General features: G+C 38.6%; 1 protein-coding gene across 1 annotated transcript; it reads left to right on the top strand.

The window, feature by feature from the left end:
- The first annotated feature begins 5,476 nt into the window (after positions 1 to 5,476).
- On the top strand, positions 5,477 to 14,285 carry LOC127021049 (hypoxanthine-guanine phosphoribosyltransferase-like). Its single transcript, XM_050903966.1, is given in 9 exon segments — positions 5,477 to 5,607; positions 8,270 to 8,376; positions 8,836 to 9,019; positions 9,939 to 10,001; positions 10,544 to 10,561; positions 10,773 to 10,855; positions 11,894 to 11,940; positions 12,632 to 12,708; positions 13,652 to 14,285. Coding segments are annotated over 9 exon segments (648 nt in total). The 5' UTR covers positions 5,477 to 5,589; the 3' UTR covers positions 13,703 to 14,285.
- Positions 14,286 to 15,260: the final 975 nt, after the last annotated feature.

The raw sequence follows: 15,260 nt of genomic DNA, 5'->3' as shown, positions 1-15,260 counted from the left end.
GGGAAAAGCAGGCACATAGGAAGGTCAGAGGTACAACAGGAGCAGTCAGGAAAATAAATTGGCCACGGTCGTACAGCAAATAAACTGTGTGTCAGAGTTGTGAATAAAATCCAGAACTCCTGATTCCTTGTCTCTCTGCTCTGTTGCCCCAGTCCTAACCAGATCCTCTCTCAAAATTACTTTCTAATATAGACAGTCCAGGAGACTGAAACATTTTTCCTATCTACAAAACAAATGTAGCAAAAGGTATATAAAGGTTTCCTTCACACAGTCACCCCACCATTTATGTTATGGCCAGAAAGACTTTGTTAATAAATACTGTACATTTCCTCCAGGTCAGCAATCAGAATGTCTGAGTCTGCAGAATTTGTCATTTGTCTATATAAGAATTGGTGTCAGGGTATTTTCAAGAATTATTCAAACTTAAATCTGAGTCACCTTTTACAGAGGTGTTTTCTTCAAGTTCTGCCATCAGTCTGTGTTTGCTAGATGTTGGGGGTATTAGAGGAGTTGTAAAAGCAGAAGACCTTTTCAAGCACAACATTTATAAATATCCAATATTGGTCAAGATATAGATCACTTTTCTGTTTCAGTAAAATAATAAAAATCTCATATTCAGACCAGACAGAAAATAGCCAAGGAAAGTATGAAGGTTCATACTCATGACATTTTCTATGTAAAAGAGCTACATAATCTACAGGAGTACATATGATAAAGACTTAAAATTGTGAAATTGTTTCTAATGTCTAATTGTAAACATGCACTGTTTATCACAGGATATGCGGTGTGGTTTTTCCAAACAGCTTTTTAGCAAACCAATTAAGCAGCTGGTCTTATCTAAGACTTAAAAGTGCCAAAAAAGCCCCAGATTTAGGATGGGCTCCAAATTACTGAAGTCGAGCCATTTCAAAGTGTATTAATCAGGTTTCCTAATAACACAGCAGTCGCTGAATACAAGTGCTTAGTTTTAATGTAAGGCTTTATCAGCCACTTGGAACATGGAGCCCATGGGTCAAGTCTTCAGTGGTACAAATCAGGGCAGTTTTCCTGTAATCCACCATTATACAAGTTCAGAACTGGTCTAAATACTTAAGATGCCTGTTTTAAATTACCTGATTGTATTTGCATTTCGGTGAGATATCTGTACACTTATTACCTGAACACAGAGTTTCTTAGTCTAGAAAGTTTGCTTCATAAAACGTAGGTTTTTCTTCCCCTTTGGCAAGTATTGTCTTCCATGGTAGAGGCTCCCCTCTAGTGGACACTTTCTCTGATGTTTTATTTGTAAGGTTTTAGTAATCTAATAGAACAGTGGTACAATACATCCAATATCATGTATTTGCTTTCTGATTTTAAAGTAATTAAAAGGAAATGCCTGACAGGACTTAATTAGTGCCTATACAATGTTTCCTGAGGACCTTTAAAATTATTGCAGCAGTCTCAAGACCAGTTACTTCAAACTGTAATACAATGTAAAACTGTTTAACAAACTTAGGTATGTAAACAGGTATGTAAACAGCAAAATCATGTGCTGAAAAAACTAATTCTTGATTCAGTAGTTCAGGGAATAGATACAAGGACAAGAGCAGTGTTGTTCTGTATTGACTGGCTGCTGTTTTACCAAACTATCAGTGCTGATCTAATTAATCTCCAGTCTGTTTGTACGGGCTACACTTACTGGCCCTTTCAAGTATCCGGTTATTTAGAGGAGGGCAATAGATTGATACCCAACTTGCTTGGTGCACTGGTTTCCTCAAAACATTTAACTTTAAAAAGATGCACTTGGGGATCCTATATGGAACAAATATATACACACTTAAACTTTTCTGTTCTTTCCTATGGGAGTATGATCATGCAATTTACAACTGAGAAACCATCTAAGGATGCCAACTGGCTACTTTCTATTTTCATTATTCAGCAATGACAAAGCATGAACCTTTCACCTGTGAATTTTTCCTTCTTCAAAATGTGACAATAAAAACATTCATTATAGGAGTAACTTTCATAATGCAAATCTCAGCGCACTAATTGAGACCACTAACACATTTATTGGATTTTCAAGTACTTGCCAGGTGATAGTGGTTATGTGGTTACTCTTATGGTTCTATGGAATTTACTAAGAATCCTAAACTCATTCAAACAAACATGATCTGGGAAGTAGTTTTCTGAGTTTCAGATAGAGTAAGCAGAAGCTTCTTGAACCAGCTTAAAGTTTAATGAAAGTGTATGTTTTTGCCAACACTAAACTTTTCTATTCCAAGTCTCCCAGAGTTCCAAAATCTACTTTTTTCCCCATGTGGGCTGTTGACCTGACTATTTCTCATGAATTCTTTCATAAAATTTTGGAGGCCACATCGTAGCGTGTCTGACATTTTCCATCTATGGGGATTTTAGCAGAATACACCTATTTTCCCAGTTCAATAAGGGGAATCTCATTCCAGCTGAACAGATGCCCACATCACGAAGCAATGTCACAACAGCCTCTTTTGTTGTCAGTTTCTCTAAAGATAAATCAGTACTTGTTAAGAAAATTTAATAATACAACTATATAATACATGCGTATATATGCATGCACCCCTTATGAATAAAATTCTTCTACTCTTTCTAAACATAAACTCTAGTCAAAAAGTCACTGCTCATTTGTAGCTCAGACAATACTTCCAATGCAGCAAAACCTCAGAAGTAAAGTCAGTGGGAGGGATTTTTTGCAATCCTTTTCTGAAACAGAATTAAACAGGACTTTAGAACTGGGCCTCGTTCAAATCAGATCAAACAGTATGGTGCCTAAAGGAGACACAAAGATTTGCAAGGTTCAGTGTATAATTTATAAAAATGTGAGTAATGTGGAATCAAACTTGCCTCAAATAAAGACTTCAGGGATTTATAAAAGTAATTTACATAACAGAGGTGGTCTTCTAATAGACAGAACCAAAGTATACATATTACACTTGAGAATATTTAAGGTGGCCTGTTCAGAGAGAAGGTGTTCTGGTTTCGGCTGGGATAGAGTTACTTCCTAGTAGATGGTATAGTGCTGTGTTTTGGATTTAGTAGGAAAATAATGTTGATAACACACTGATGTTTTTAGTTGTTGCTAAGCAGTGTTCATACTAAGTCAAGGATTTTTCAGCTCCTCATGCCCAGCCAGCAAGAAGGCTGGAGGGGCACAAGAAGTTGGGAGGGGACACAGTCAGGACCGCCCACCCGAACTGGCCAAAGGGATATACCATACCATATGATGTCATGCTCAGTATATAAACTGGGGGGAGTTGGCTGGGAGGGACGGATCGCTGCTCGGGAACTAACTGGGCATCGGTCGTCGAGTGGTGAGCAACTGCATTGTGCATCACTTGTTTTGTATATTCTAATTCTTTTAGTATTATTATTGTCATTTTATTATTATCATCATTATTATTATTTTCTTCCTTGCTGTCCTATTAAACTGTCTTTATCTCAACCCATGAGTTTTACTTTTTTTCAATTCTCTCCCCCATCCCACTGGGTGGGGGGAGTAAGTGAGCGGCTGCATGGTGCTTAGTTGCCGGCTGGGGTTAAACCACGACAGAAGGCTGCCCAGTATGTGTGGTCTGCAGTCAAGGTTTCCCTATACAGACATCAAGCACACAAAAAACTACATAATATAAAGAAGAACAGAGCATTTAAAAAAAGGGCAGAGCTAAGTTGGGTGCTACAGATCATATCAGACATGCACACAATATTTATTTCTTCACTGTAATTTCAGTAACTGTGCTCAGTTAGACTGCTGGAAATTGTAAACTGAGATAGTGCCAATACTTAGCCCCTTCATTAGAAAGAGGTTTAAAACTAGTAGTCTCACCCATACTGTTGATTTCAGCAAAACTACACTAAATTCTGTTTAAATGTGTTAAACTACATGAGAATCAACAAACAAATGTGAAACCTATATGTGTCTTTTTTTCCTGTAAATAATTAGGAAAAAAAAAATATTTAAATCCTAGAACTAGTCATATAAAGCTGCAGGTGTCATACATGGGCAATCAGTATGAGCAATATTGCAGCACTTAGTATTCTATCATGGCATCATCCTCTCAGGGCTCTCTAGAGCACCAACATCCTTTCAGGACAGCTAAATTACACTGAGTTAAAAAGCTCAGGAGAGGGGAAACATACAATCTAGTCTGGATTCCCTCCCTTTTCTTTCTCTCGCTTTTCTCCACAAACACTTATAAAGCCAATGTATGTTTGCATGAGTTCCTCAGCAGTGCTGCTGTTCACCTTCATTTTGGCACCTGAGAATAAGGAAGGGAGAGTATCTCTGCTCAAGCAATAGCCACCACTGTTTACATGTATGGTTTTTGTTAATGTTTCCTTTCAAAGGAGGATTTTGTTGAGGAAATTCTCCAGGTCTTTGAACACAAGTTACTACCAGCTAGAAAGGAGTGCCTTACACTAGGAATTAGAAAAGCAAGGCTTTTCACGAGATAGGGAGCTCACATATGTAAGGTAGGGAATATGGTAGGGAATTCATAGAAGGAAGGTATTGCTAACTGCATAAAATAGGGGCCAAGTAGCCTCCAGGTATTAATAGTTCCCAAACAGTACTACTATTTAACGTATCACTGAAAGTTGGGGATATGCCCATTAATCCACTTGGAAGAGCATTTCTACATTATCCCAAGTGTCATCAGCCATGATCTGAAGAGCATCTGTAACACTACAAAGAAATGAGAAAAATCTTCTTTCGTTACTGTGCCCTCTCCCCGAGAAAACACTAAACTAGTTGAATTAATAAAATGTACCCAATCTGATAAGAACATTCTGTAACATGTTGTATGCAAGCTGGCTTTAGCTCATTTTGTTAGTAGGATTAATTTTTATAAATCTGAGACTTTCATGTTAATCCCAGATAACAGTGCAGTTTGGTACACTAAAATAATCAGATTATAGTGAATGTCAGCGTGATTTGTTTTTAAATGATGTGAAGCATGTTACTGGAACTATCACCCCCTCATTTTATGAAAGGATGACCTGGAAGAATGTCAGACAGGGTTCACCATGTCTCAACAGCTGCAGACCTCTGCTACAAGTCATCTTTAAAAATATGGGTTTGTTTATTCAAATACTGATTTTTTGACAGCGAGTTAGCATAAGAATGTGTGGACTTTATCACAACAATAGATGTGCAAATACTGTGTAAGAAACCAGTAGGTAAAATTACCTTCTACACATATACCACTGAATTACCATCTGCTACAACCAAATATCTGATTTGTGTTTTCAATTAAAAAAACACTACCATACCTAGTCCTTCCCACTAATTCGATTCATGAGCTTCCTTTTTGCATCTCCCTCGTTCCCCGTATCTTTACTCTGATTGGTTGCAGCAGGGCTCATGCCCATTTTATTTCTGGTTAATCTGATTAAGTAAGAACCTGGGATTGTGATGTCAGTGCATTAGCAGAAGGAAGTAATGCTTCCTGTAGGAAGGATGGCAATTCTGACCTTTTAGAAGCGGGTCATGATCTGACTGCAAGATGAAAATAGAGCAAGACAAACTGCAGTACTAATACCAACTCATTCTCTGATAGCATAGTTCAAAGTAAGATTATGGCTTATGGACTGCAGGTAAGAAAGAATAATGCACTTGTATTTGGTTATTTGATGGAAGGGAGCTTTGGGTGTGGGGGAAGAGGTCAGCTTCAGCAAAAATAGTAGAACATTAGAAATACTGACTAATGAAAGGCCTTGTTTCTTATATTTACTCAGGACTAAAACTGGCTTTCAGAACAGAGGCATCTTAATAGACTCAATTTTTTTACAAACTTATGACATTATTTATGTGACTTTAATATACCTATATTCATATTATTTCATCCTGTGCTGATGAAACAATACTTATTTATGAATCTCTTTATTGTACAAAATTGCTGTAGTTCATTTTGTTGTTTTTTTCCCCCCTTATCTCAGAAACCTACATCAGTAAATGAACAGATGAGACTGAATCTAAATTAAACAACTAATTCCTCAAGTTATAAGCTCATGATTTAAAAATTTAATGACTTTGTGTGATAGTTTAGTAGATTGCTTCATTATAATGGGATGCTGCTGTATTATTTATCATGTGCCACAATACAAGTGCTTTTATGAGCCTGTAAGGTATATGCAGCATGTTGCTATGGTGATGTTGTGCTCAAATTGATGCAATCCTTAAGGTTCTGTTCATGAACCTTTCAGCAGACCTTAAAAAATGCTTCACACATAGCAACAAACAAGATATTAATGTAGCAGACATTGTTTGCACAAAATAGTCCCAATGAGCATAGTTGTTAACCAAATAAAAGGTACTAAACTGCACTGTTGGCGTAGCTATAAGCAGTAATCATTATGCACACCTGTATGCTTCCAGACTAGCTTTATTCAATAGTTACATTAACATGGACAAAGCTCATCCCTCACTTGAGCTGAACCAGTTGTGATGCCTCTCATCAAATGCAGCAGGAAGCTAAATTCACTGGCAACAAGGCTGAACTTTAACTTGTTGTGCAGATGAAAGCCCAATTTATAACTGCAAAAGCAAATTGTAAGGCTGAAGTCCATTAAATATGGCAATCAGTACCATGACTGGGCAAAAGAAAAACTGCTCAAATCACAGGTAGCGTAGTCATTGCATTTAAGCTGCAGTTATGCAGAATGCAATAGAGATGGGGATCTTGCAAAAAAAAAAAAACAAGAACAAAACCCAACAACAAAACAAACAACCCACCCTACAGAGCTTTTCAAACTGTTTATCATGTCAGTGACTATCCTTAAAGGTGTTGTTTCTGTATTCCAAATGAAAATGATGCTTATATGTTCCAGTAGTCTCAAATAAACAGTCTTTTAACCTTGACCATTGCTTCTAATCATGTCCTATCGTCACTGCTTCTTGTTGACAGAATCCCATATCCTGTATGTGTATTGTGTCTGTCACCACTAGCAACCTCACACAGGCAGAAATTAGCCCACTTCAAACTGGCCAACTGGGTGAATATAACACTCACACAACAATAAGCAGCTCGGCACTGCATTAAAGCCTGCTCGTAGATGCTACTGTCGAGCCTGATCTACAGCTGATACCAGTGTAACTGCCAGTATCTCTTCCAAGATTAATAAAGCATGAGCAACCAGTTTAAAAACAATCCTTCACCTAAGCTTTCACTTCGCTGACTTCAGCCACGAAGAAAACAGTAACTAAACCAGGCAAAATATTACTGCTGACGCTCTAAACAGTGCTCAATTGCAAGACTATTCTGTAAGTCTAACTTGGAACATCAAGGCCTATCAATTTTGAGTACTTGCAGAATATGGTTACTTTAGCCAGAATGAGATTCTGTATGTTCTACGATAATCTGTTCTTTGAAATTCTCGTTCACACCTGTCTCTCTAGTTTTATCTTTAAATGAAGTACGCTATTTGTGGCCAATTTAAAATAAACAGCAGTAATTGGTTATCTCATTATTGTGGCTGCTGTGAGTTTTGCAAGTAATAATATACTCCTGTTCCCTACAGTCCATTTTTCCTTTCTTCCTAAGCACTCATCTCTCCTATGCCAAAAAAGAATTAAAAACAATTCATCTGTCTAAAGAGTTTGCAGATGCTAAATTGTTTGTTAGCAACACTTTATGCTAATACTATCTAGTTCATAGCTCTGTGCTGTTCATTAGCAAGCCACTGTATTGAGTTCTGTTGAATGCAACTGGTGTGTAGTTAACCTATTTGCACAAGCACAAGTAAGTCATCTCCCCTGTCCTCTGAGACAGCTAATGGTTGGTATGTGCTTACCTCTGTCAAAAGTTCCGTTGTGAATTCACACTTATGAGACAGGGTTTTCTCTTTTACACAATGGAAAATGATGGTCAAGGTAGTGTAGCATCCCAAAGTCACCTGCTGACTGGAGATCAAGCTGTAATCTCAACCTACTTGCCTTAAATTTTAATTTTTGCTTGTGTACCACATGAGCAAGCTACTGTGCTCTGCAGAAGGGGAAATGGAGAATACAAGAGGGGGTTTTGTTGTTGTTTTGGGGGGTTTTTTATGAGTTGATGATGGTTGAGAATTTGTCTTATTATGACTGGGGCAAAGTAGTTATCTATCCATTCACATCTCAGACAAGCACACTAGCTCCTGAATTATCAGACAGATTGTGAATTGTTCTGTCAGAAAGTTCAAAAACTCTCAGACAGAGACTGGAAGGTTTTTTCCTGTATGGCTCTTTTTACTTTTAGAGCTATTTCCCTTTCACTTGCAGATAAGAGATGAAGAAAGTGGCTATAACAAAAATCTATTTTGCATTCCTAAGCATTAGGAAGAAGATTTGGAAAGAGTCTTCATTCCTCATGGACTCATCCTGGACAGGTATGAGGGTAAACAACAGACAGTAGTGATAGTGATGCCAATGATCCATTTCCCTCCAAATGAAAAGACTGAAGCCCTACCCTGCGTAGCCCATGAGAAACATGGAAACCCTGCAGCTGTAATACTTGTGGTCTGGAGTTTAATACAAGAGGAGTTTTATGGAGAGGATTCCTCTACAACCCCAGTTAAGTCTCCCTGTTATCTCAAATATCTTTAAGCTTTCCTGTCCTGCATTGTTTCGATATATGGATTAAATCAACAGTATGTCAAGTGGAGTAGGCATCATCTTGTGAACTGCGAATGTGTAACTAACTTTCCTATGTCTTAATGTGGTCACAATTTGCTGGTTATAAAAACCTGACAGCAAGATCAGAATTTTAACTTGAGCACTGCTTAATATATGGACAAACAAATATGATATACAAAGCATTTTACAGGATTTGTTTTTTTTCCTTCCAGGACAGAACGTTTGGCTAGAGATATCATGCAAGATATGGGAAGCCATCACATTGTTGCACTCTGTGTCCTTAAAGGAGGCTATAAATTCTTTGCTGATTTGCTGGACCATATAAAAGCACTAAATCAAAATGGTGATAAATCTGTGCCTATTACTGTGGATTTTGTCAGAATAAAAAGCTACTATGTAAGCAACTTTCTTTTCTTTGGAAAATTGACCCTCCCCATAGATTGACATTCTGAATACTGATAGTTTACATGAAAACTCCACAAAAATTGAGTTTATGCATATATCCTGTTCAAAGTAATTCAATTTATTACATACTGAAAAGCAACTGATTTACCAATCTGCCCCAATGAGCAGATGGATATTGTATATTCACTGGAATGAACATACAGCAGAACACTTAACATGACAAAGCCTGGGTCAGGTCTCCAACATCCTCATCGCCAGTCCAAAGCTTCCATACAGGTTCTACTCTGTCTTTACGGCGGCACCCTTTGGTGGGAGGGAGTATGGAGAGGAGCTTAGCATCAGAGACTTGCTTGTCTCTCTCTGCATTCTTTTTTATTCCTATAGATAATACTGGAGAGACTTGTTTTCATAATCTGTGTGTTGGGGAACAGGTATCTTTTGCCTGAACCAATCATAGTTGGCCTGAGCCAACTACTGTAAAGCAATGCCTTATGCTATTTTTTTCTGTTTTATCTTCTCCCCTCTTTGAAGGCTGTAGCTCTGTGCACTGATCAAAATTTACCCCATGCTAAATACAACAGTTTACAATATCCTATAAATTTTTCATGGAATTCTAAAACAAATCTGTGGTAACAAAAATAGCTGAAAGCCATGGTGTCTATTCCATGAATATGGATGTACTCTTGTTCCATCTGTTCCATTGCAAACATCTGTCTTCACTGATACTGCACTCTCTTCTCTTGCTCAGCTACTTAAAAGCTGTTTTACTGAAGGAGTGCTGTGTAAAGTTGCAAGTGTCATTCGATAGGCGAAAAGCAAGAGCAGCATACCATTCATACACATACACATACAAAAGATAACACTTTTGAGCATGTTTTACGTGTCTTCCCTCTCTTCTTTCTCCTTCTAGAATGATTCACCTACAGAAGAAATCAGTATTGTTGGCGAGGAACTGGCCACACTAAATGGGAAGGTATGAATTAGCATCTTCAGCTTTTAAGGGGAAAGAAGAGTTCTTGTGTATCTTCCAGGAAGTCCATCTTTATTAAGATTTTGATGCTACATATTTACAGCTACTTAACACTGGTTTAAAATGCCACGCTTTGAAACAGTGAGTGATTCCCACTGATCTCAGTGGAAACTTAACGCGACCAGTACTGAATGCTTCTAAAGATCCTATTCCACATTTTATCCCACAGCCCCCAGAAATGAACCATCTTACACTGACTCATGCAGTATGGTTCTAGAATGCTATTGCTATGTATAGAATAATATACAAAACCTGACACAGGTGGCTTTCTCACAATATTTTATGCTTCCATAAATACTTACAGAAAGACTCTTCAGAAAGCACTAAAATAATGCAAGTAGTTAAGCGACAAGCTCCTTTGAAAATCAACTGCACCTTACTTATAACTGAAGTTTGTAGTGCAAACTTTTGCTGGCTGTATAATTCACTGAACGCTGCCATGTAAATATTTTCTTTTCTTTCTCTCCCTACATGATCTTTTCCAGAATGTGTTAGTAGTAGAGGTAAGTAAAGACTGGAGTGTGGAGGGAGGGAACGACATGGACTTTTTTCTCCCCATTTTGCAAGTTAATACCTATTGCATATAAAACAACAATTAATTATGTTACTGTGCTGCCAGGGTTGCTGACTGTTTTTTATGCTTTAAATTAATCCACTGACAGTCTGTTTTTTCTTTCAGACTCAGAGGATAATTTATTCTTTTATCTCTTTCAGGACATTATTGAGACTGGTAGAACAATGAAAGCACTACTTTCAAAACTAAAAGACAATGAACCAAAGATGGTAAAAGTTGTAAGGTATAATGATATGGCCACTTACTAATGTATTGTAACAAGAAGATATAGCAAAATCATTTAGGTGAATAATCAGTGTATGCTGGTGGGAGTTTGTTTCTGTTTGGTTTGAAGTTTGGGGGAAGAGGAATTAAAAGCAGGAAGCAATCCTTATCCAGCTGGTAAAAACTAAATATTTATTAAACTGGGAAATTTACATATGCATTACCACCTTCATTGTTAAAAGTAATAAAAAACGTTTCCTGGCTCTTTTTGTACAGTCCATAAAGTCTGATGGATTCCGTTTCTTACCTCCTTATGTCTGAAGGAAATTCAGCTCTTTCCATAGGTTTCCTAACACTTTCTCAGTTGCCTCAATACTAGAATGACAACACTTTTTCTTAATAGCCTCAGTCATACAGGTTTTCAGAATCTAAGAGTTTGTCAGCACTTGCAAGATGAGTTCAAGTGGCATTCTAGATCTGCTCTTAGATGATCTCTAAAAGGGATTTTTTGGGAATATCCCTGTCTTTGTCAAGTAATCACGATGCTTTGAAAAAACACTTCTTGGTTTATGTACCAGTTATGCTCCTTCTAGTGACTGTCCAGGAGGTTCTCAGTTTCTTCAGAAGTGCACAGGAAAAGCAACAATGGATATGATTTTGTGGAAGAAATCGTAGTGACATTGCACAGCTTCTCCTCTTCTCCCTCCCTCCCCACTAAAATCTTTACATGTCACTTGAACTTGCTTACCTGTCTATGCTATTCTAGTTTGCTGATACCTTGCTACATGAAAAGATAATGATGTGGGATACAGAACTGAAGAGAACTAAATGTAAAACAAGAGAGTCATTTGGACCTTCAGAATGAACCTAGATCTGAGCCTTCACTTCTTCCTCAATTATATGGCTGAACACTACTTCTTTCTGTTACAATAATCTCATTGTTTTAATTTAACTGCATGATTGCAGAAGCTTATGGGGAGGGGTGGGAGAAGTGAAGTATACAGCTTAGAGCAAGACATATTTTAAAAAACATAACCTTCTCTGCTCTGCCTTACAGCCTGCTCGTTAAAAGGACATGTCGAAGTCCAGGTTACAGACCAGATTGTAAGTATTGCGTTTTTCTGGTTGTCCAAAATCCGATCTCATAATTTCACTTCATGCAGTAAGTCTGACAACTGGCATATAAGTTTCAGGAAGGCCAAGAGAAACGGGGAGAAAATACACAAAAATTTGTAAACTGATGACCAGCTATCCCATGCTGAAACCTCATGACCACCTTCTTTTTTTCTCCCGGTTGGTCTGAGTGCAGGTTTGGCTATTTGTTACTAGATACCAGAAACAGAATCAAACCTTAAATTTGTACTGTTTGGCTTTGACCCTTATAGGCATTTGACCCTTATAGGCATTTGTTTTGACTCTGCATTAAACTTGCCTTGTTTTCAAACTGAAAACCCCTACTGAGTTGCAGTGCATCTACTTTACACAAGTAAAATCTCGCTCCTTGTCTCCCTCTCCCAGGACTATCTCATAAGTAGGTTTTAAATAATTATTTTGTTCTTAAAATGCATTCTCTTAACATTTTAATTGTATTACTGATGGGGATGGTATAGATTCTAAGCTTTGTCATCAATTTACAGCTCTGATTCTTAAAGAAGCATGCTAAGTACCTTGAAAGCAAGATGATGTATTTGCTAGGTATTACTCTTAAATAGCTGAAGCATGTGTTGAATATAAACTGTGTACTTAAAAGCTATTTACACCACCCAAGTATAAAAAGAATTATATTTTCTTACAGATATAGGCTTTGAAATTCCAGACAAATTTGTGGTTGGATATGCTCTTGATTATAATGAATACTTCAGAGATCTAAACGTAAGTACATACATGTGTGCCTTGACTGTTACATATATGACTGTTACCACAGGTAACCAGCAAGAATATTAGCTTATACTAGGAGCTTCTCAACAATTAACAAAACTTCAAATCTGACTAGAAACTTCCATTAAAAGGGCAAAAACATTATTAATGTGCCAAGCTGATAATTCAATGTCAATACATAAGAACTTGTTTGTGCCTTACCTTTTTATAAATCTACTCCACAAGTCTCATGGCCCAGCCATGCTGCACAATATTCTGAATCCTCCAGGACGGTTGGCAGCATACAATCTGCTGGCCCCATCTGAAAAGAAAGTAACTTGTAATTTGGGTTTAATTTGATGTTTGTTTGTTTTACTGAAATCCTATGTTGCTGTCTTCTAGCCAAGTCGTTAAGATGGCTGTGTGTGGACTGTGTGTGAAGGTTTTTCCTACACTGTATAACATGTCCATCAAGATCTTTTTTCCTTTGCTCCATTACAGTCTCCTTAGGCTGCACTGAGTAGTAGAATTGGAAAGAGCATAACTGATAGAAAGAGCTGATCTGTTTTTCCCTCCTTAGTTTTCAGAAGTACTTTCTTAAATCTGGTTAAGTGGAAAAGTTTTTCACTGGGAAGTCTTTTTAATAAGACAAACCAGTTCTGTTAAAGACACATACTGGATCTATGCTATTGCAAAGCAATATGAAGAAGGATACAATAATTGAACAAACCTGACCTCTTCAGAATATACAAATCTATAAATGACAGATGAGCTTGGAAGCAATATTAACATCTCAACTTTACTGCAAGCAGTAAACTTGCAACCAAACTCGCAAAGATTACTGTTCTGGTGTGTTTTCCTTACAATGCTAGGAATACGACTGAAAATCATTCTTGCATTTTCATTGAAGGTAAAGGTTGACTAAAGTTGTACTTTTTTTTTTTTTTTTTTTTTTTAGCACATCTGCATTCTGAAAGAGAAAGCCAAAGAGAAATATAGGATCTCATAACATCAGTCTTCTGGAACAATAGTTCAGTGGCATGTACAGCTGTGTAGATGAATAAGAAGACGTAATCTACTAATTGTGCTCTTTTCAGTGAAGAACTACAACATATTGTAAAGATACTATTCTATGTATTTTTTCCTATAACGATTATGTAAAACAGCTTAAAGGTGAATGAGTTTTGTTAAAAGTTTCAGTGAAACCTGAACAGAACACTGGCCATAAAATGGATATTATATTCTGCTGGAATCACAGGGGACACAGCCAGGACATGTACATGTGTATGTAATTATGCTTGGGTTTTAATTTACTATATGAAGTAACACATTATGTGTATTGTGTATAAACTGCACTTATTTTTAAATGTGAGCTTGTGTGTGTAAATATATACACATGTACTTTATGTAACAAACAGGCTGAATAAGCATTTAAGGACTTGAGGTTAAGTCAGTCAACTGTACAAAGTGTATACCACACGGAGAATGCATTTGGTTCTTTAGCTTAATGCAATGAAAAAAAATAAACATTAAGGTAACTACACTGAGATTAGTTCTTATACATTCCATGTAACTTGGGGTGTTGTCTTGTTTTTTCGGGGGATCACATGTTGATTGTACCATTGTGGTGCTACTTGAAATGCAGGTAACACTGATGACTAGCTGTTAAGACTGGATGATAAACCATTATAGCAGAAAATGACTTTGCTACTTGTGTGTCCCCAGTGAGAACTGGAAGCTAAATTCTACTGCCCAGAAACTGCACCAAGCTTGAGGCAGCCTCTGACACCTCGCTGTTTTCTACCACTGTCATCTACTAAATGATTAAAATAAGCTCTGAGACCTTGGGGCTTTTTTCCCATTGTGAATTAGTAGTACTGAGCTAGGCGCCTGTGTTCAAGAGGGTCTGTTGACATTCTTTAGCTCTTAAGAGTCCTGGGCTACAGGTGACCAAGCTCTGACAGGTGTGCAATGGTGCTTTCCAGAGCCCCCCGAGAGCTGGAGACTGTGTCTGTCACGTTATCCGCCCCTTAAAGCGGGTGAGAGGAGGAATGCTAGTGCCTGTATGACTGGACCCCTTACCTAAAGCAACGGGAACGGCTCATACTGGAGCCCAGCGCCGCTCGCTCCCTGCCGCCGCCCTTGCCCCTCTGAGGGCGGGCCACGCACGCCGCTCGGCGGGGCGCGATGCCAAACCACTCGGCGGGTTCCCGCTTTTCCCAGCTGGAGCGAGGACTGCTGGCAGCCAACGCCGCCCTTCTCCGGGTAAATGCAGCCCGGAGAAGCTGTCGCCGACTGCGCGCTGACCCTGACAGGGCACCCTGCCCGCGGCGGCGGCGCCCGGTCCGACCCTCTCCTCAGCGCCCGCCGCGGGGGCACGTGACGGTCGTCCGGGAGCGGGAACGCCGCGCGCAGCCGTCCCGTGAGGGCCTCCTCGCGTGCCCTACCCGCCGCTAATCAGAAGGCGGAGCCCGGCGATCTCGCGTGTTGATTGGAGGGACTAGCCGTCGGTCACGGGGGGGGCGGGCGGCGACAGGGAAGGGGAAAGTCCGCTTTGGGTGCCAGAG

Source organism: Gymnogyps californianus, chromosome 12, assembly GCF_018139145.2.
Source record: "Gymnogyps californianus isolate 813 chromosome 12, ASM1813914v2, whole genome shotgun sequence".
Classification (NCBI taxonomy): domain Eukaryota; kingdom Metazoa; phylum Chordata; class Aves; order Accipitriformes; family Cathartidae; genus Gymnogyps; species Gymnogyps californianus.
This window is presented reverse-complemented; position numbering and strand designations above follow the sequence as displayed.